This window comes from Mirounga leonina, unplaced genomic scaffold (genome assembly GCF_011800145.1).
Source record: "Mirounga leonina isolate KUSES-001 unplaced genomic scaffold, KU_Mleo_1.0 Mir_166, whole genome shotgun sequence".
Lineage (NCBI taxonomy): Eukaryota > Metazoa > Chordata > Mammalia > Carnivora > Phocidae > Mirounga > Mirounga leonina.
The window spans coordinates 25,297,032-25,319,237 of NW_023270418.1; the positions used below are offsets into that span (position 1 = coordinate 25,297,032).

Below are 22,206 nucleotides of genomic sequence, written 5' to 3' on the forward strand. Positions count from 1 at the left end.
AAGCTATTTTACTATAAAACAAAATTGATGAGCTAAACACTAAATGTTATGGAGTGTTACTTAATCTTTAAAACTGTATATTTCAGTGATAGATCCATGAAATCAGCAGTTATTTTTTTTTCAGGTTTTGCAGAGGGGAGAAAAGGAAGTCTAAGGTGGTCTATGTCCTGAAATACTCAAGAGGTTAAGAGGCTGTTTCATCTAGTATTTATGTTCAAGAAAGCAAACCCAATTACAATGTACACGCCATATATAAGAAATATCAACCAAAACTCATCTCTGAGATGTTCTTAAATTGCCCACATCCTTAATAATTGCTTTTATTCCATTTAATCCATTCAGTCTTTTCCTCACACACATGTCTATGTTCATGCACATGAGTGTATCAGCGTGAATTGCTCATCTTTCTTATGTACTTTTCTAATTGTTATAACTAGATTATAAACTTACTTGATACTCTCTACATCTTCCTATGCATTGCATAGTATATTTGTTCCACAAAATTTGATTTACTAACTTCCTGACTGAATTACAAATGCACCAAATTGGTTGTTTCTTTGGAATAGTCTTAATGGGTCCCTACCCAAAATGCAGACCTCCCCTGCCTCTCTCCCTCCTTGTGTAGATCAAGCATGCCTTCTGTGGTGTGTGTGTGTATAAATTATACTCTTTTCATTCACTCTTGCAGAAGTAGCAAATTGTTTCATTGTTTTCAGTATGTCCTAGATAACTTCTGTATTAGAAAACCCATAGAGACTAACTCACTGCAAAGAAAAGATATGCCTATTACCATATTCTAAGGGTGTTAAATATGGGCAATGGTCAAAATTTCAGCTACAGAAAAGTGGACAGAAATGGGGCAGGAACAACAGTCCATGCAAAACTTCAACAACCTGAGGATTTTCTGTGGCTTAGAAAAGGAAAATTAAATGACAATTTCTTTTACAATCTATAACATTCCAAACTACATATTAAATAAAGGTATTTGAACCTTGCCCCATTATGATAAAATTCTCCCAATGGAAATTTGATCACAGGGAATGTGAAAATGCTATAACTGGGTCTCTAAGATGGTCAGAAACTAGTAGCTGATAGGTGATGTTCAAGACTACACAACTAAGGCTGTGTAGTCTTGTACACCATCCTACACACCTTTAGCCATGTTTTATTCACTTATTTAATTCAACATAGAGTCCAATATTTGGACAATTATTCAAATTGTTTGTTGAATGAATCACTGCATCTTTCTAGACTAGCATGCCTCATGCACCACATTTGATGTGTAAACTGTTGCTCTCAGAAACTGGCATTCTCTTTATTCTCATTATTGGATCTGGTCTTCATGTAAGCTCTTCTCTCATTCTTTGGTCTTCTCTCCCTCTCCTTACCCCTTTGCCTCTCCTACCCATGCTCTCAATCTAATAAATAAATAAATAAATAAATAAATAAATAAATAAATAAATTTTAAAAATAATATAATGTTCTACATTTACTAAGATTTTTTTTCTTGACCTCAACTTTTTATTTTAAAATGGAACATTCAATGAATTCTCAGTGTAAAACCATTTATAAAGTTAGAAAGGATTTAATAATTAATATTTAATAATGATTAAAAATATTCAAATACTAACAGAATCATGTGCTTACCTTCTAAACATGACCTCACCAAAAAAAAGCTTCCTCACATCTTCCAGCATTGTCCCTGTTTTTCTGACTTCTGGAAAACTTTAGATGCTCTATTTTTACAATTCAGAAAGAAAGCCACTATATAATGCAGGTAAATGTAGTGAATTCTGTTTTTATTCACATATTTTCTGTTTGTTCCTCTGGTCTTCCCACTGAAATAATGATTTTTTTTTTGGTGTGGAGATTGGGATATCAATGACAACTATCATCTTGATGTATAAAATGCTTATATTCAGAGCAAGTTTATAAAAGCAAATTGAAGATAAGAAATAAAAAATCAGATTTTGGTGATTGCAATTCAGAAGGCCTTTCCTTTAGACGTCTCTAAAGATAAAAATGAAAACATGCCAATATCTCTTTAACGTCTTTAGATTCATTTATCATGGACCCTAAGATTTAACAAGCAAAGAATACCCTTGGTATTAATAGGATGCAAACCCATTTCAATAAGGTCCATTCACTATCTTGTTCCATAGTTACATATAATTAAATTTTCAGGAGACATGATCTCCAGATTTAATACATGCAAACTACTTAAATACATGCTTAACACATAGTAGTTACCCATGTTAGCACCAAAGATGGTGACAGTGATGATTATCTTGATGATAATGCAGATGTCAGTAATCTCTGATATATTTATATATATTACATTACAAAATACTTTGTATTTTCTTTTACATTATAATAATGAGAGTCAGAAAAATTAACAGGCTTTCTGAATCAGTGTTTTGAAATAAACCAGAGTAACAATAACAACAAAGGATTCCTTTTTAAATTTTCTGTAAATAAGTGTTCTTTGCTGATGCCAAAAAAATATGGTTGTTAGTAAACTAAATTTGGTATTAGCCAAAAATTCATGCTTACCTGTTTGGATTGAGGTTAAATATAATGCTTACCTTTATTGGTTGAAAGAGAGAGCATGAGGACTGTATTTTTGACAGGTAATTTACTTTTATTTGAAACAGAAGTTAACCACTTTCTAAAATATGTTCTACTGTCACACCTAGTGCTCTTTAAGAAGGAAATATTCTTTTCCCTTGGGATCAGCTCTTTTTCTGTGTCACTTTCTAATTGAACTAATCCATTCTGCCTGCCAGTCAAGGAATTTGGTACAGTAACCAAAACCACATTTGGCCATGCCACTCCTTCTCTAAATTTTTTACTCTCTTACTTTTTTTGTGATCATTGAGAAATGTAAGTGTTGTTAAATCAGAAATTTATAATTACATATGACATAATGTAAACTAAGATGTTATAATAAAGGTGCAAGTGCACAGTGTCTTACATTAAAGAGAAGTTTATTTCTCTGTCATTAAGAATTCAGAGGTAAGAAGTCTAGGGTTGTTGGGGCAGTTATGTCACCTTCAATGTGAACTCGCCATCTTCATGTCCACGTTAGCCAGGTAGCATCATCATCTCCCACAGGACAGAAAGGGGGGACAGGGCTGAAGGGGAGTGCTCACTTATTCCTTTTTAGAATGTGCGAACTGGAAGAAACAGCATGCAGAATTTCCAGGCATAATCCCTTATGTCAAATTTAGTCACAAGACCTTCCCTCCCTGAGCTGGGAAGAAGCTAGAAAATATTTCTCTAGGTACTGTCATGCGACCAGCTAAGACTCTATGACTATCATTAATTCTGAACCTCAGTTTTCCAAACCTAAAATGCTAAGGAGTTATGGTGTCCAGTTCCCAGCCAAAGATATCTTCAGGTTAATTGTGGCTTCTTGCAATGTAGTAATTATAAAATAAGAGAATAATTTTCTATAACACCCCTTACAAACAAACACACATAGACACACATTCACAAAATACAGTAGAGGGAATATTAGGTCTAGCTAAAGGGAGCAGGAGATTTAAATATCCATGAAGATTAACGAACAGAGAGACAGAAAACAGATTTCAGAAACATCATGGCCTGTGTTTTGAAAAGCTCTCATTTTCAAGGGTTATATATTTATTCACCAATTTTGAGTCATTTATTTTATTTTAATTTTAGCTACTAAAATATATGCACAGCTTAATCTCATTGTGGTTTTAGTTTGCATTTTAATAATGGGTAATAATGATGAGCATCTTTCACATGATTGTTTGATTTCGGTATATCCCTTTTAGTTAGCAAAATACATATTCAGGTTTTTGCACATCTGTTAATTAGGTTGTTCTTACTATTGAGTTTTGGGAGTTCTTTGTATATTCTATATATTTTTTGGGGGGAAGAATGATGGGCAAGTATTTCCACATTTGGTTGGGGTTTTAATATTCTGAACATGTCAATTTCTGAGAAGTTCAATTTAAAAACTTTTTTTAATGGATTGTGTTTTTTTATAACATATTTAAGATCTCTTGCTTAATCCCAGGTCAGAAAGATTTTCTCTTATGTTTTCTTCAGTTAATTATATAGTTTAACATTCTATGTTTAAATTTATGATCCATTTTGAATTAATTAGAGTAGAAGGCATGAATTGAGGTTTAAGTATTTCAGATGGATTCAATTTTTCTAGTGTTGTTTATTAAAATGAACAGTTTTTTCCACTGAAAGGTGTTTGCATTTTTGTCAAAAATCAAATCTGGATTGCCTGGATTTCCATAAAGTAACTCAAATTCATAAAAATCAAAAGGGTGCATTAGTTACATATAATTACATAGATAATTATATGATGCATATAATTACATAGATAATAATAAAATATAGTACAAATTCGTATTCTTTCTATTTTTCCTTTTAGACATTTACAGACAAATATTTAAGACAGCAGTTTAAAAATAATAATTAAAAACCATATTTTTGTGCATATCTGCCATCCTAAAAAAAGAAACATTATTACAAAGGATGGCATGAACAAGTTATGGCAACCAATTAGACACAACTGAGACAAATGGAAGCATTTCTAGAAAGACTCAACATCCCAAATGACACAGACACAAATGTGATGAGCATTAGGTGTTATACACAACTGATGAATCATTGAACCTATTCTTGAAACTAATGATATGATGGCTAATTGAATTTAAATAAATAAACATATATATTTATAATATTTAAACAGACCTATAATTATTAAAGTAATTGGATTAGCAGTTTGAATATCTACACACACACACACACACACACACACTACTGGAGACCAGATGGCTCCACTGGTGAATTCTACATCATCATCATCATCATCATCATTATCATCATCATCATACCAGTCCCTCACAAACTCTTCCAAAAAGTGGTAAAGGAGACAACAAATCTCAAATCACTTTATGAGGAAAGTTTTATCTACTGCCAAAACCAGACCAAAACTAAACATGAGTAGGAAACTATAAATCAATATTCCTCATGAGTACAAAAGAAAATTTTGCAATGAAATATTACAAACAAAATCTAACACATATAAAAAAGGGTAATACACACTGTCCAAATGAAATTTATCCCAGGACTGCATATTTGGTTTAACATCTAGAAATCAAGGTAACACAACATTTAAACTGAACTAAGGACAAAAATACATGAATATCTCAACAGATGCAGAAAAAGCACTTGACCAAATGTAATATCTATTCATGATAAAAACTCTCAACAAATCAGGAAAGAAAGGAACATTCTGAGCTTCATTTTTGCCATTTTATGAATACTCTATAGTTAACATCACACTTAGTGATAGAAAACAGAATGATCTACACCTAAACCAAGAATAAGGCAAGGAGGCCCACGGTAACTATTTATATTTGACAATGTACAGGAAATTCTACACAGTGCAACCAGGACAGAAAAAGAAATAAAAGATATACAGATGGGAAAAGAAGAAGGGAAATAGTATATACTTTCAGAAGACATAGTCTTTTATAGATGGTATTCATAGGTATGAATGATGGGATCAACTTGTCATTTCTGCAAAAATGCCATCGGAGATTTGGATTGACTCTAAAGGTCACATGGGGATAATGACCATCATAATGATATTAAATATTCCAATCTTTAAAATTTTTAAATTCTTTTAGCAGTATTTTATAGTTGTCAGTGTATAAGTATTGTACTTTTCTTTTAAAATGTATTCCTAAGGGATGCCTGGGTAGCTCAGTCTGGTTTTATATATCTTTATTATATGTTTGTGTTTACTTTTATTATGTAATATGTTAATTTATATCATATATTTATTATGTATTTATAAAAGACTATGTCTTCTGAAAGTATATACTGTTTCCCTTCTTCTTTTCCCATCTGTATATCTTTTATTTCTTTTTCTGTCCTGGTTGCACTGTGTAGAATTTCCTGTACATTGTCAAATATAAATAGTTACCGTGGGCCTCCTTGCCTTATTCTTGGTTTAGGTGTAGATCATTCTGTTTTCTATCACTAAGTGTGATGTTAACTATGGAGTATTCATAAAATGGCAAAAATGAAGCTCAGAAGAAGAATAGTTTTCTTTGAACATGCAAAAAAAAAAAAGTGAAGATCTGTGTGTCACATTGAATGTTTACCAATGAGTGACTTCAGACAGAGGAGAATTTTAATAATCAAGTGAACAGGGTAACCCTTTCTGTGGTTACTATTCAGCTTCTTTGCCAACTATACCAGTCATTGCATAATGGGTTCATGAACAGAGTGGATTTGGGGGACCGACAGCGTTATACATACACTCAGCAACATGGATTTCCACTCACCAAGCCTGACCTGATTACAGCCATTGATTCGTGTCCAAACGCCAGTGGAGGAGACCAGCACTGACACTCACAAACCCATGGATACACACACACACACACACACATACACAGATTTATTTCAGGAAATTGGCTATGAGATTGTTGGGGCTGAAAAGTCTAAACTGTATAGGGCAAGCTAGCCTCTTAAAAATCTCAGAAGGAAGCTGTCTTGAGGAAGAATTTCTTCTTTCTCAGGGAAACCTCAGTCTTGCTTTTAAGGCCTTCCAACTGATTGGATAACGCCCATGTTATCAAGCATGATCTTCTTAAAATCAGGGTGTTTTTTTTTAAGATTTTATTTATTTATTTGAGAGAGAGAAAGCACGAGAGGGGGGAGGGTGAGAGGGAGAAGCAGACTCCCCACTGATCGGGGAGCCCAATGAGGGATTCGATCTTGGGACTCCAGGATCATGACCTGAGCCAAAGGCAGACGCTTAATTGACTGAGCCACCCAGGCCCAAAATCAACTTATTTTAGATGTTAACCACATCTACAAAATATCTTCAGAACAATGCCTAGATTATTGGGGTTTTTTTATTCTTATGTTAATCCCCATACATTACATCATTAGTTTTAGATGAAGTGTTCCATGATTCATTGTTTGTGCATAACACCCAGTGCTCCATGCAGAATGTGCCCTCCTCAATACCCACCACCAGGCTAACCCATCCTCCCACCCCCCTCCCCTCTAGAACCCTCAGTTTGTTTTTCAGAGTCCATCGTCTCTCATGGTTCATCTCCCCTTCCGCCAAATACAAATATTTTAAAAGAAGTAACATGAGAGAGAAGAATTGATGGAAAAAGCCATATTAAACAAACTTGTCAAATGGCTTGTTATAATTAATATTTTTATTATTTTTATCAATGTGATTCCAATTAGACTTTGATATTCTTATCATTGAAGCTGATAACAAAACACGGCATTAGTCATCTCATTATCAGTAACAAGAAAATATACCATTTTTCAGCAGACCTAATTCCTGACTAGAATGTTTTCTGATGGATAGTATTCAGTGAAAGAATGAACATTTTTTTTAAATCACGCTTAACATCAAAAACAGATGTTTCCTTAGGACTCATTGCTAGTGACTTTGTCATTTTAAAACCACAGTGCACTTATTTTATAGTTGAGGAAACTATAACTTGGGCAGATAAAGTGACTTCACATGTTGAGTTCATTTTCACAGATACTACCCAGAGACCAAGCAGGAGAAGGCAATTTATCTTCAGTCGTGGAATTTGTCCTCCTGGGATTTTCTGACCTTCCAAACTTCCAGGGACTTCTATCTGGAATTTTCTTTCTCATCTACTTATTCATCTTAACAGGACATGGTCTTCTCATAATAATTACAAGGGTGGACTCTGTTCTCCAGACACCCATGTATTTTTTTTCTTGCAAATTTTTCCTCACTGGAAATTGGTTACGTGTCTGTCACCCTCCCTAGGATTCTGGTGAACCTTTCTACTCAAGATAGAAACCGCTACGTGGCCATATGTAACCCTCTGCACTAACCAGTAGTCATGAACCACAAGAAGTGCATCCAGTTGGCTGTTGGTGCCTGGCTCGGTGGAGTCCCAGTCCAGATAGGACAAACATGTCAGGTGTTCTCTCTGCCTTTCTGTGGTTCTAATCAAATCAACCCCTTCTTCTGTGACATCCCCCATTGATCAAGCTGGCCTGTGGGGACACTTCACTTAATGAGATGTGTGTCTATGTAGTTGCTACAGTATTTGTCATGATTCCTTTTCCAGTTACACTTGGCTCTTATGTGAAAATCATTTCCACCATCCTAAAGTTGCCCTCAGCCAGGGGCCGGTCTAAAGTCTTCTCTACCTGTTCTTCCCACCTCATTGTTGTGCTTTTATTCTTTGGTTCTATTATTATCACTTATTTAAGACCCAAATCCAAAAGTTACCATTGTATAGACAGATATTGGAGTTTAATATAAATATCTTGAAATTTCAACACCAATGCTACAGTTCCAGCAAGTATAACTTTTTTAATGAAGTGAATTATTTACATAGCAATTTTCTCAATGCCTCTATTACTTCCTTGTTCCTTAGACTGTATATGGGGGGATTAAACAAGGGAGTCACAATAGTGTAGAAAAGAGAAAGCACTTTATCAGTTCCTGCTGAGTGACTGGTTTTGGGTCTTAAATAGGTAATAATGGCTGATCCAAAGAACAATGCCACAACCATAAGATGAGATGAGAAGGTAGAGAAAGCTCTGGCCTGACTTGTGGCTGATGGCAGTTTAAGGACTGTGGAGATGATTTTGCCATAGGAAATAAGTATCAACAGAAAGGGAACCGTAACAATCAACACAGCAACTAGGTAGACCATCATTTCTTTTATTTATTTATTTATTTATTTATTTATTTATTTATTTATTTATTTATTCTTATGTTAATCCCCATACATTACATCATTAGTTTTAGACGTAGTGTTCCATGATTCATTGTTTGTGCATAACACCCAGTGCTCCATGCAGAACGTGCCCTCCTCAATACCCACCACCAGGCTAACCCATCCTCCCACCCCCCTCGCCTCTAGAACCCTCAGTTTGTTTTTCAGAGTCCATCGGGTAGACCATCATTTCATTCACCAATATCTCCCCACAAGCAAGCATGAGTATTAGGGGGATGTCACAGAAGAAGTGGTCAATTTAATTAGAGCCACAAAAGGGCAGAGAGAAAATCTGGAATGTCTGCCCTATCTGGACTGGAATTCCACTGATCCAGGAGCCAGCCACCAGCTGGATACAGACTTTGTGGTTCATGACTAGAGGGTAGTGCAGAGGGTTACAAATGGCCACGTAGTGGTCATAGGCCATCACTGTCAGAAGGAGGCACTCTGTGGCTCCCAACACAAGAATGCAGGACATTTGTGTAACACAGGCGACTAAAGAAATTGTTCTTCTCTGGGTCCGAAAGTTCATGAGCATTCTGGGGAGAGTAACCGAAACATAGCAGATTTCCAAAAAGGAAAAATTGACAAGGAAAAAGTACATAGGGATCTGGAGAGGAGGGTCCAATTTTGTTATTAGAAGTATGATGCCATTACTCATCACAATAATGATATAGATGACAAAGAACAATCCAAATAGAAGCCACTGGAGATGGGGAACATCAGCAAAGTCCAAGAGAACAGATTCTATCAATTCAGTTAGATTTTTTTTTTTTTAAAGATTTTATTTATTTGACAGAGAGAGACACAGCGAGAGAGGGAACACAAGCAGGGGGAGTGGGAGAGGGAGAAGCAGGCTTCCCACCGAGCAGGGAGCCCGATGTGGGACTCGATCCCAGGACTCTGGGATCATGACCTGAGCCGAAGGCAGACGCTTAACGACTGGGCCACCCAGGCGCCCTCATTGATACAGTTTTTAAAATAAAAGGATAAGTATTTTGATTTTTAATTCAAAAGAAAAATGCCAAATTACTTCCCAGTAAGGATACAGAATTTATTCCAGAGGATTCAAACAGAAGCACTTCAATGAAAAGGCTATTTACATGGTGTATAACTTTCCTAGATCTACAATAACAAAATATCACAAATTGAATGGCTTATAACAACAAAGACTGGATCTCTCACAGTTCTAGAATCCAGAGTCCAAAATCACAGTGTTGGTAGTCTCTCTTCATTCCTCTAAAAGATCTAAGGGAGACTCATCCTTTGTTTCTTCCAGCTCTTGGTGGCTCTTGATCTGTTTTTGGTTCTTGGTTGTATCACTTCCATCTCTGCCTCCACCTTCACATGACGTTCTTCTCTGTGACTCTATTTTTTAAACTTCCTCTACCTTTCTGTCTGAGGACATTGGTCAAGGGATATAGTGCCCACCTTAAACCAGGATGATCTCATTTCCTTGACTTGATTACATCCACAAAGTCTTTTTTCTTTTTTTCCAAATAAGGCACATTTGCAGATTCTAAACGGACATTTATTTCAGAGGGACCAACATTTCAATGTGCTACACATTCATTTGGATAGTTTATAGTGAAAATTCCAGAAATTTATAATACTAAATAGATATTATCAAAGCAAAACCTGAAGCTACAAGGAGAGGGAATGATGTCACCAGAGTAAAGGGGAAATTTTCAGGATTTGTAGTCTTAAAGCAACATGGACAGTGACAAGAGATAGAAAGAAGGGCAAATGTAAAGAAAATACTAAGATTATCCTGCTTCCGCCATCTTGGCTGTTGCTGGGTTTTGTTATTGGCTAAATTCAATCATAGGTACAAAGAATGGCAGCAAATATATCTGAAGGAATGGGAAGGTTAAAAAAAAAAAAAGATCACAGCACATGACCCTAATCCTTGGTTATAAGACACACTGAGTTAACTGTCATTGTATTGCTCATGCAAGCTCTTAACTCACTAGTTCACAGTAGAGGACAGATGGATCTTCAAATTAGATTGTTGCAATTGAGATAATTTGTGCTTTGATTATACAGAAGCCCTTAACTTAATCCTATGAAACTAAGGTTCCTTAACATAATATGAAGTTTCTATGATGGCATTAATAATCATTATTGAGGAATAAAACTAGAAGACATTTTTTTCTGTTGCCACTACATGAGGAACATATAAGCAAATTCTGTAAATTCAAGTATTTGAGTCATGTTAATAACTTTGTTAGTAGTTTTCTCAGTGCTACCATGATGTCTTTGTTCCTCAGAGTATATACAATGGGATTCAATGTTGGGATCAAAACGGTGTAGAAAAGAGAGATCAACTTCCCAACTCCTTCAGATTGATTTGGCTTGGGTCGTAAATAAGTGATGGTAGCCGTTCCATAGAATAAAACTACAACTATCAGGTGAGAAGAACAGGTAGAGAAGGCTTTAGCTCTCCCTTTGGCTGATGACAATTTCAGAATGCTGTATATAATTTTGCCATAGGAGAAAACAATCAACAGAAATGGAACCATGATGAAGACCACTGCAACTACATAGATTACTATCTCATTCACAAATGTGTCCCCACAAGCAAGCTTGAGTACTGGGGGGATGTCACAGAAGAAATGATTAATTGTGTTAGACCCACAAAAAGGCAGTGAGAAAATCTGGCATGTTTGTCCAATTACAACTGGACATGCACTGATCCAGGACACAGTCACCAGCTGGATACAGACCTTCTGGTTCATGACTAGAGTATAGTGCAGAGGGTTACAAATGGCCACGTAGCGGTCATAGGCCATCACTGTCAGGAGAAGACACTCTGAGCCTCCAAACATAAGGACAAAACACATTTGTGCAGCACAGGCAAAGAAAGAAATATTTCCTTTCTGGGTCAATAGGTCCATGAGCATTCTTGGGATAGTGACTGTTACATAACAGATTTCTAAGAAGGAAAAATTGCTAAGAAAAAAATACATGGGGGTCTGGAGAGCAGAGTCAATTCTTATTATCAATATTATGATGCTATTGCACATCAGGATAGTTAGGTAGATGACTAAAAATACCCCAAAAAGAATCCACTGGAGATTGGGAATATCAGAAAACCCCAAGAGAAAAAATTCCACAATGGTAGTTATATTCAAAATTTCTGTTTTTAATTTGTTCTCCATCCGCAGATATGGTAAATTCAAGATGGTTAATACACTAACATTTTTTGTTTGTTCTAGAGAGAGAGTGCAAGCAGGGTTGGAGGGGAGGGAGAGCAGAGAGAGAGAGAGAGAGAGAGAATCTCAAGCAAGCTCTGCACCAGAGTGGAGCTGACACATGGCTCAATCTCATGACCCTGAGATCATGACCAGAGTCAAAATCAAGGGTCGGAAGCTTAACCAACTGAGCCACCCAGGTGCCCTGATTCATTAACATTTTTGAACCACATTTTTCTCTCCTATTACCTACAATAGATGCATGAATGTATTTATGTAATCTCAAATTATTTCCACCATTACTTTGCTCTGTTTCTAGGAAATGATATGTGAAACCTCAGAAATGAACTGATGTGCAGTTAAAATCAATTCAAGAAATAAAATCCTAATATATATGTTTTATACTTGCATGTAATAATACTAGAGATAATGAGAAGTGTGCATTGTTATTTACAGCATATTGTGCAGGAAAAATGTGTAGTTATTCACGCCTATTAGAAGTGGAATTGTTTTTCTATTGTTTTTGTCTGGGTTCATCATTTTTTTTCTGTATTGGTTGGCTTATTCCATCTTCTTTCAATTCAAATATTTTCCCTTAAAATTTTGTTCAATTCTTATTCAAAATGAGTTTTAAATTTTCCCATTTATATTCCAAAGAGACTCAATTTCTTAAGCCAATCTTTTGTTCCTGAGGGAATAAATATATGCAATATTATTGTTCTACTTTATGCACCTCTCCCATCACTTCTGCTAAATATTGAAAACATTAATCTCATCATGTTGTTCAATAACCTTCCCTATTAGCACACCCTGTGCAATGCATGATAAATATCAATTAAGCTTTAATCCAATCAAGAAAAATGACCCATTCATCACAATCTTTTTCCATATATTGCTCCTTACTTATGTAAGATTCCATTGCAACCAAATGCAACTCCCTTTCTTTATATTCCTTTTTTTAATTTAACCTATTAAAGTGCAATTTTTATTAAACCTAATTATTATTTATTCTGAACATGCAAATGGTCAGAGCATTAGGATGGGACTAACACACACACACTGTCTTACTTCACTTAATATTGTCGTCTAGTATTAGACAGTCAATACTGCTTAACAATTCCATTACACTTTATTAATATTTGTTCTCCAACTTTCCAAAACAAATATGTGTTTTCCTACTTCATCAAATCCACTACTTCGATCTCCACCTTATATCCCTGTCAACTGATGTTTTTGCCATAATACTTTGATAAATAAAACTGAGCAAAAAAAATTTTTTAATAAAATAAATAAAACAGCAAATTCTCTCATATCTTCCCATTTCCATTAGAACTAGTTTTCAAAATTATCTTAAGTGAATAATTTTTATTATAAATATAATAATTATTGTTATTTTACATATATCTAATATTACTTTATCATTAAGAAAGGTAAGAACTATATGGATTATGTTAAGTAGTGGGGAGTGCAGGGCAGGCTGCCCCAAAATATGCCACAATGGCATAATGATTATTTTGTATTAAAGTTACTTAAGAAACAGCCAGTGCAAGAACACTCTGATACCCCCTCCTTTTGTCTCCAGAAAGCAGGAAATAAATTTCCTATATGAAAGGAGCTGTAGTAGGATATAGAGAGACATTCTTATCTTCAGAGATAGGGAACTCAGGGTGGAAGAAACCTATTTAAACAAACCTTGTTACTTTTACTAATTACTACCCCAGCCCAAATTCTGTTTGGAATTCCTTTGTCTAAAATGCATAAAGGAAAATGATCACTTCTTTAGGTCTCAATTTATTTATTGGGTTCTGTGCACACAGAATTAAATTTTCTCTCCTCTTAATCTGTCTCATGTCAGTTTTTCTTAGGCCAGCCAGAAGAATCTTGAGGGATAGAGAAAAATATTTCCTCCCCAAGAGTAAGTTAACTCATTTTCAGATAAAGATCTCAAAATTTTATGCTTTTCTATTTTGCTCTTTGTCTTTTGAGCCTCAAATTTAGAAGTATCCTTAAATAAAATAGTCTAGCAACACAATTATAGCTTACCGTTATGGATTTGCATGAAGCTATCTATGTGAAAGTAGGTGTTTTGTAAACTGTAAATTTTTAAGTTCTTCTTTTGTGTCAGTAATTCACTGTAATTCTAGAGTACTCTTGCTGGCTTCAAACATTAGTTGCTTTTAAATAGGAAGTCATGCTCATCCTGGGGGACATCTCCTCTCGTGTATCATTTTGATTTCCAAGAGACTGCTTCTGTTGAGCAATCATTTGAGTTTATTTTTTAAAACTTTCTCTGTAGATGACCTGCCCTTCTCTTCAGGCCCTTCTTGGCAAAAATCTTCCCCACTATGGGGGGAGTCCCTAGGTGGAGAAATGCCACTTCATTTTCTAGTATTACTTTCAGGAAAAAAAAGTTTAAAAATCTTTCTATCTGTTAGTTTTCATATCCTTAATAATTGGTGTGGATTTGCTTTTCTTACTTTCATTCTGTAATTCATCCAGATCTAGATCATCCACAACCTTGGGAAAAAATGTGTCACATGTTTTATCAAATGAACATGGTATGCTTGGTTCTTAAATATATTAGGTGGTGAGATCCATTTTCAGAAGTAGAGACCTCTGTTTCTGGATTAAATTTTGTGGAAATTGAAGCATGTCGTGTCTGCTGACAAAAATCGAGATGGTTTTGTGTTATGGCATCTACTCAGGCATCAGGGAAAGTATCTAGCTGATTCAAAATGTAAACTACCTCAAAAATAAGCATTTTAAACAAAATTATTTAAGAAAGAAAGAGAGAGAAAATAAAAAAGAAACTTTCCTGTCAAAATTATTTTCCTAATTCAGCTACTTCAGGAGGTATGGAGATAGAATTATCATGCGTAAAGTTGTAAACTCAATATCTACTTCTACTTGCAATTATATTTGTTTCTTCCTTCTTGGGGTTCTTTGACTGCCTGTGAAAATTGTGTGCTTCCATTTGTCAAAATAGTGCTTTCTATTTGTCTAGATATTATGTTTCCAAAACGGCCTTTCCTTTCCGTATTTTAAACCTGCTTCTCTTCACTATAGCATGCTTCCTATACATTGGCCCTCTGTACTCTTTATTGTGACTAATTTGATATTGCTGAGGAACTTCCTTCATGTTTATATCCAAATGGGAACTTCATTCATGATTTGCCCCAAATAAGATGTCAGTTACTTACAGACTAGGCATATTGAATGTCCATCCCCTATTGGAGTAGACTGAGCTAATCCCTATCCTATCCTTAAGACAGAAAACTGAGCGTTTCTTTATTCAATTAAGTTTCACTATCACTAAAAAAATAATAATAATTTAAAAACTGAATGCCTTAGGGGCGCCTGGGTGGCTCAGTTGTTAGGCATCTGCCTTCGGCTCAGGTCATGATGCCAGGGTCCTGGGATCGAGCCCCACATCGGGCTCCCTGCTCTGCGGGAAGCCTGCTTCTCCCTCTCCCACTGCCCCTGCTTGTGTTCCCTCTCTCACTGTGTCTCTCTGTCAAATAAATAAGTAAATAAATCTTAAAATAAAATAAAATTAAATTAAATTAAAATAAAAACTGAATGCCTTAGATATATCAGTGGCTTAACAAATAAAGAAGCATCTTTCACTTCTACTACAGTACAATTTTGCGATTAGTAATTAAGAAACTATGGTTTCTTTCATCTAATGATCCCATTGTCCCCTAGTTTGTTCATCTTTGTAGTTCCTTATTGGACCTTCAGCATTCAGACAGCTGAGGATTAAAGATAGAAGATAAGGAAACCAATACAGTCTTAGGAGCCTCAACACAGAATAGACACATCACTTCTATCTTGTGCTATTGTAGAAACTAATCACATGGTCTAATGTTAATATGAAAAGGCTAGGAAATATTGTTTACTGCAAGTCAAAGAAATGGAAATATATTTGGAGAGCATCAAGTCAGACTCTGCCACAGGGTTCGCTTTCGATCACTAGCAGTGTGCTATAGCATGTAAACCTTTCGATTGAAGTTCTAACATGGCATTTACCTAACAGTAATTATTTGTGGTACATATCTATATTTTAGCATTTTTAAAGATATGCTCATGTCTAATGCAATGTCATATTATTTTTATTCTTAAATTAACAACATTATTGAGACATAGTTTACATAAAATAAAGTACAACCTTTAAAATACATTCAGTGAAATTTAAAATTTGATGAAATCCAACAAGTATATATACATATATAATATATATATATATATTATATGTATACTTGTGAAGCTATCACCACAATCAAGATACAGAATATTCACATCATCGTGAAACATTCCAATGTACAACCTCACAATCTATTTCCCTTCTATGCCCAACCCCAAGAAATCACAGATCAGATTTCTGTAACTTTAGATCATTCATAATCAGTTAGAAAGAAAAGAGAAAAGAAAAGAAAAAGAAAAGGAAAGGAAAGGAAAGAAAAGAAAAGAAAAAAGAAAAGGAAAGGAAAGGAAAGGAAAGGAAAAAGAAAAGGGCTGACTAGATGAAAAAACAGCTTACAACTAAGGGAGGGAAATCATCCTTTAACTATATGAGAAGACAGTCAAATCCGTTCAGGAAAAAGTAAAGAAATTTTATTTATTTATTTATTTATTTATTTATTTATTTATTTATTTATTTATTTTATTATTATTATTTTTTAAAGATTTTATTTATTTGACAGAGAGAGACACGGTGAGAGAGGGAACACAAGCAGGGGGAGTGGGAGAGGGAGAAGCAGGCTTCCTGTGGAGCAGGGAGTCCGATGTGGAGCTGGATCCCAGGACCCTGGGATCATGACCTGAGCCGAAGGCAGACGATTAACGACTGAGCCACCCAGGCACCCCAAGGAAAGAAATTTTAAACTGCATGGAGATTCAGCTTATTAAAAAATAAACATTTCTATGCAGTCACTTGGGAAAACACATTATTTACCCTGATGTGTTCACTCCGAATCAAACCAACTTGCATGCCTGTGAGTTTAAGCAGGTTTGCATTTGGCAACACTATTGTATCTGCAAAAGATGTACTGTATGGTGAATAACATAACATAAAAAAATTATAAAAAAGATGATAAGCCAACTAAGTATGATCATGTCAGTTATCACTCTCTGACTTAATGAGCCTTAATTTTGATATTGTCATCTATTCTCTTTTTCTTCCACAGCTAATCTGATACCTTCCAAATAGAACTTTTATAGGTTATCTAAATTTTTCTAATGGTTTCAGCAGAAAAATCAGCTTGCTGTGACCATATGCATCACAACCAGAAATGGAAGTTATTTTTTTATTTGTTTTAAATGTTGGAAATTATATGTGACTTGGTTTTAATTATGTCCATTATACACATTTGATTCCTTTATCCAGCACAATTCAGTGGTATCACCAGTGCTGGATCATGAGATTTTTGGTTGGTTATTACGATTTTTGAGGAAAAGGGCAATTGATTTTACTGACTTGGTTTCAGGCCAAAACAAAAGCATGACATTAAAAGAATAAAGAGCATTAGATTTTTGTTTTCATTACCAGCAAGATGTGTTCATTAAAGAAAATGAAGACAAGAGGGGGGAAAACTAAAACAACAAAACTGTCTCTCATGTGTGAACATTTGGATGCATCTCTTCCATCTTTTTAATACATAGTTGTTTGATTTAAATCTTATGTGCTGCAGAAAAATTTATGAATTGTCATCCATGTGAATCTATATAAAGCAAACATCCTTGTAACCACTGCTCAAGTCAGCTATAGAAAAATATAAAGGATGTAGCTGCCTCATGTTCCTCTTCCTAATGGGAGCCATTAAATCTGTAGGCATCCCCAAATATTGTCTTTTAACATTACCTAAAAGGACATATACAGTATGTTTATGTTTATGGTTTCTTTTGTTCACTAATAGACTTCATTCGGGTTGTGTATAATTGTGTTTTGTTCATTTTGATAGATCTCTGCTTTTTCTTTGTGTGAAATTTACACAGTTATGTTACAACTTTGATTTGATAAGTGTTTGCTATTATGAAGGATCCTAAAATAAACATTCTTAGAGGGGTCCCCAGCATCCATGTGTATGCAATTCTGCCAGATACATACCTAAGAGTAGGATTCTCTAGATGAAGGCAGACTCTAAATGGGGTAACAATTCATATGCGAGCATCAGATGAGAGTTTCCATGGCTCCACATCTTTAATACATATTCTATGATGTTTTCTTGTTTTTCTTTTATCATTTCATTTTATGTTTTTCATCATGATAAGTACACTCTTTCATACAAGTCCCCTATTTCACCCATCCCCCCACCTACCTCCCCTCTGGTAATCATCAATTTGTACTTTATTAGTTGAAAGCCTGTTTCTTAATTTGTCTCTATCTCTATTTTTCCTTTGCTTATTTGTTTTGTTTATTAAATTCCACCTATTGTGAGATCATATGGTATTTGTCTTTCTCTGACTGACTTATTTTACTTAGCTTAATACACTCCAGTTCCATCCACGTCATTGCAAATGGCAATATTTCATTCTTTTTGATGGCTGAGTAATATCCCATTGTATATTTATACCACATCTTCTTTATCCATTCATCAGTCAATGGACATTTAGGCTCTTTCCATAACTCAGCTATTGTAAATAATACTGCAAAAATATAGGGGTGCATGTGCCCCTTTAAATCAGTATTTTTGTATCTTTTGGATAAATACCTAGTAGTGCAATTGTTGGGTCGTAGGGTAGTCCTATTTTCTTTAAAGCTTTATTGTGTTGCATTTCATATTCAGGTTTACAAACTACTTGGGTTTTTCTTTTTTATAAATAGTGTGAAGTATGGGTTGATTTTTTAAAACACATTCACTTCTAATTAAATTAGCACAATTTATAAAAAAAAAACTTACCTTTCTACATTATTCTGCAATCTTTACATATTCAAGTGAGTCCATGAGCTGGGTATGTGTTGGGCTCTCTATTATGTGTCACTGGTCTCTTTATTGTTGAATTCTTTCCTCTTGTCTGAATTCTCAGTTTACAATGTGTCATGATGCCCAATAAAGTAGGTGCTCCCACTTCACTTCTCTTCAGCAGTGGTTTGGCTATTGCTGGCTGTCTTCATTTCCACAACAGTTTTAGAATCAGCTTGCTAAGTTACACACACACTCATGCACACACAGATGGGATTTATTATATTTTATTGAATTTGTGGTTCATACTGAGGAAAACTGGTATCTTTTCAATATTGAGTTTTAATCCATGAACATGTCATCGCAATCATTTACTTTTTTGTCTAAAACTTCCCTCGAATTATCTTATAGGTTAGTGGGTAGACTTCCTGCCGGTTTTTTTTTTTATTAGATTTCTCTTAAGTATTTGATATATTTGATCCTATTTACATAGTGTTTTAATGTTAACTTATCTTTGCTTCTTTTATATGGAAATAAATTGATTTTTTCTTATTGATTATGCAATCAGGACATATGTTGAATTAATTTATTAACTCTAATGATTTCAATGTAGATTCTGGAATATTTCTGTATCTACATTTATATAATTTGCCAATAATTAGTTTAATATCTATCTTTCCAATTCTTATATTATTTCTTTTTCACTGCAGAAGCTAGTATTGCCAGTAAAATGATGAATACAAACTGTAAGGAAAAGCATCTTTTTCTTGGTCCCAATTGCAGAAAGACACATTTCAATATTTTTTTTACATAATTAAGTTTATCAGCTCAAATTCCAACACATGTCTCTTTCTTATTGCCATGTATATGTGCTGTACCTTATATGAACTAGTGAGTGTGGGACCCTTCCTCTCCTCTTTCTTATCATTTCTTCATTGTCTTCACTTATCATTTTTAACTTAATAATATTTTTTCCCTAGGTGAGTCCTACTGGTGAGATAAAAAAAGATACTTTAGTGCCAGTCCTGATGAAAAATATTCCTTAACCTCTGATTACCCAAACTAAATTAAAAAGTGTTCTATCACAAATGCAATCTCAATCACTTTACTGTACATAATTTTTGAGTATCTTATTAATGTACTTTTTAAAAGATTTATTTATTTATTTTGGAGAGAGAGAGAACATGAGTGAGGGGGAAGGACAGAAGGAGAGAATCCCCAAGCAGACTCTCCGCCACGTGTGGGGCCCTAAGCAGGGTTCGACCTCACAACCCATGAGATCTTGACCTGAGCTGAAACCAAGTTGGATGCTCTCAGCTGACTGAGCCACCCAGGTTCCTCTCTTACTAATGTATTTATCTAAGTATTTAACTGTTTCTTCCCATGTATACATAAGTTACATAACAACTAGATTTTTTTTCTCTGAAATCCACCATTGTAACCATATCATATGGTAATACATAGTAATATATAGTAATACAAAACTATTTTAGACATTACAGATCAGACCAGTTACCATCTGAATACTCCTTAGTGACCACAGTCAGTGTTCACATGGAGCAGAATAATCACTCAGTGGATCCCACCCCAATTCCTGACCCATACACATATGAGGTACCATAAAGTGATGTGTTAAGCTACAAACCTAGGGTGTGACTTGTTATGCAACAATAGAAATCTGAAACAGGGCACTTCGAAATGGTTACAAAATCAACATTCTTACCTTTTCTTCCATTCTTTCTCTAGATGGGTAATATGTTATTGTCACAGTTGCTGTCTGAACATTCTCTTCTCTGAAAGGAGTGCCTTGATTGTTCTGTTTTTAGATCTTTATTGATGCCATGATACCTCTTTAAACAAGGGAACTAACTGTTGTATAAATTATGGATATTATTTAAACATATATTATAAAAAAGAGATACAGAGTTTAAAACAATAAATTTAAGAAAAACAAACTGTATACACACTGCATTATTTTCCAACCAAGTTTGATTGAAAATAGATCCAAATGGGTTTCCTGTATTTTAATGGGAAAAACTTAAATAAATACAAGACTTTTGCTTCTTTTTTTTTTTAAAGATTTTATTTATTCATTTGAAACAGAGAGATACAGGGAGAGAGCGAGAGCATGAGCAGGGGAGAGGCAGAGGGCGAGGGAGAAGCAGGCTCCTCGCCGAGTCAGGAGCCAGACCTGGGGCTTGATCCCGGGACCCTGGGATCATGACCTGAGCCGAAGGCAGATGCTTAACCATCTGAGCCACCCAGGCGCCCCTAAGACTTTTGCTTCTTAATGGTAACTTTTGTTTGCTTAGTATAATAATTCTCTCTTCTCAGTTACCCTCTTTTCATCCAGAAAAACTTGGAAAAATAATGCAGTAAATATCTGAAGTGCTTCTATATTAATCTCTATTATGTACTCCACCAAAAGAATAAAAATAAATAAATCAAGTAATCTTAGAGAATGGGTGAATCCATTTGAGGACAAAATAGTTCAATCCCATATATATTATATCTCTGAAAAGCACAGTGCACTCATATTTTTTGCATTAGTGAAATATAAGGTAAAATTACCAAAATGTCGTGATTCAGCCATATAGAAAAAGCATATGTCAAGGAGAAAATCAGGCTGGCATGTAGGAAAAAAGCAGGTGATAAAAGATTAATTGCCAGCCTATCAATTTCTAAGTATCAATCATCAGAGGGGTTTTGTATATTTTAGTCTTTCCTTAGGTGTTCTCTAAATCATAACAAGGAAAATTCCATTTGATGAATGGTAAAATGCCTAAAAGTATAAGCATATAGACATTTAACAAATATTTTTCAAAGGCTTACCATACACATATCCTTTACAATCTAATAATTTCATGAAAAGTAAAAAAGAGTGTTACATAAAGGGGAAAGTATCAAAACATTCACTAAACCATCCTTAACTGCAAGTTCCTGAAATAAAGCCTATTTGCTATAAATAAAAAAAAAAAATGACTATAGTTTTTAGGTGGAAAAAAGTATATGACATCAATTACTAGATAAGAGATACTACATTTTTCAGCAAAAAGTACCCATCACTAGTAACTTTGAGGGAGAAGTAGCGTGTTAGCCTGAATATGAGATTGGCTGGATACTTAGTGTCTTAATTTCTTAATTTGCATGACAACCATGCAGATGTAATCCTGATATCAGAGTCCAGCACAAAACAACAAGCTCAGCAATGAGTAGAAGTAATCAATGTATAGTAAGGTAGGAAAAAAACCTGAATATTAATTTTTGATTGCACAACTGCAGAATCAAATAAGAAAACTGACAATGAGTTCAAATCGG

The 22,206-nt window shown here is 34.7% G+C and overlaps 1 protein-coding gene and 1 pseudogene across 1 annotated transcript; both read right to left on the reverse strand.

Annotated features, from left to right (window-relative positions):
• Positions 1–8,396: 8,396 nt before the first annotated feature.
• LOC118015588 lies at positions 8,397–9,570 on the reverse strand (annotated as a pseudogene).
• A 1,432-nt stretch (positions 9,571–11,002) lies between these two features.
• On the reverse strand, positions 11,003–11,971 carry LOC118015587 (olfactory receptor 10AG1-like). The gene has a single exon (XM_035012327.1). The coding sequence runs from the start codon at positions 11,951–11,953 to the stop codon at positions 11,003–11,005; it is 951 nt and encodes a 316-aa protein (XP_034868218.1). The 5' UTR covers positions 11,954–11,971.
• Between the last annotated feature and the right edge of the window lie 10,235 nt (positions 11,972–22,206).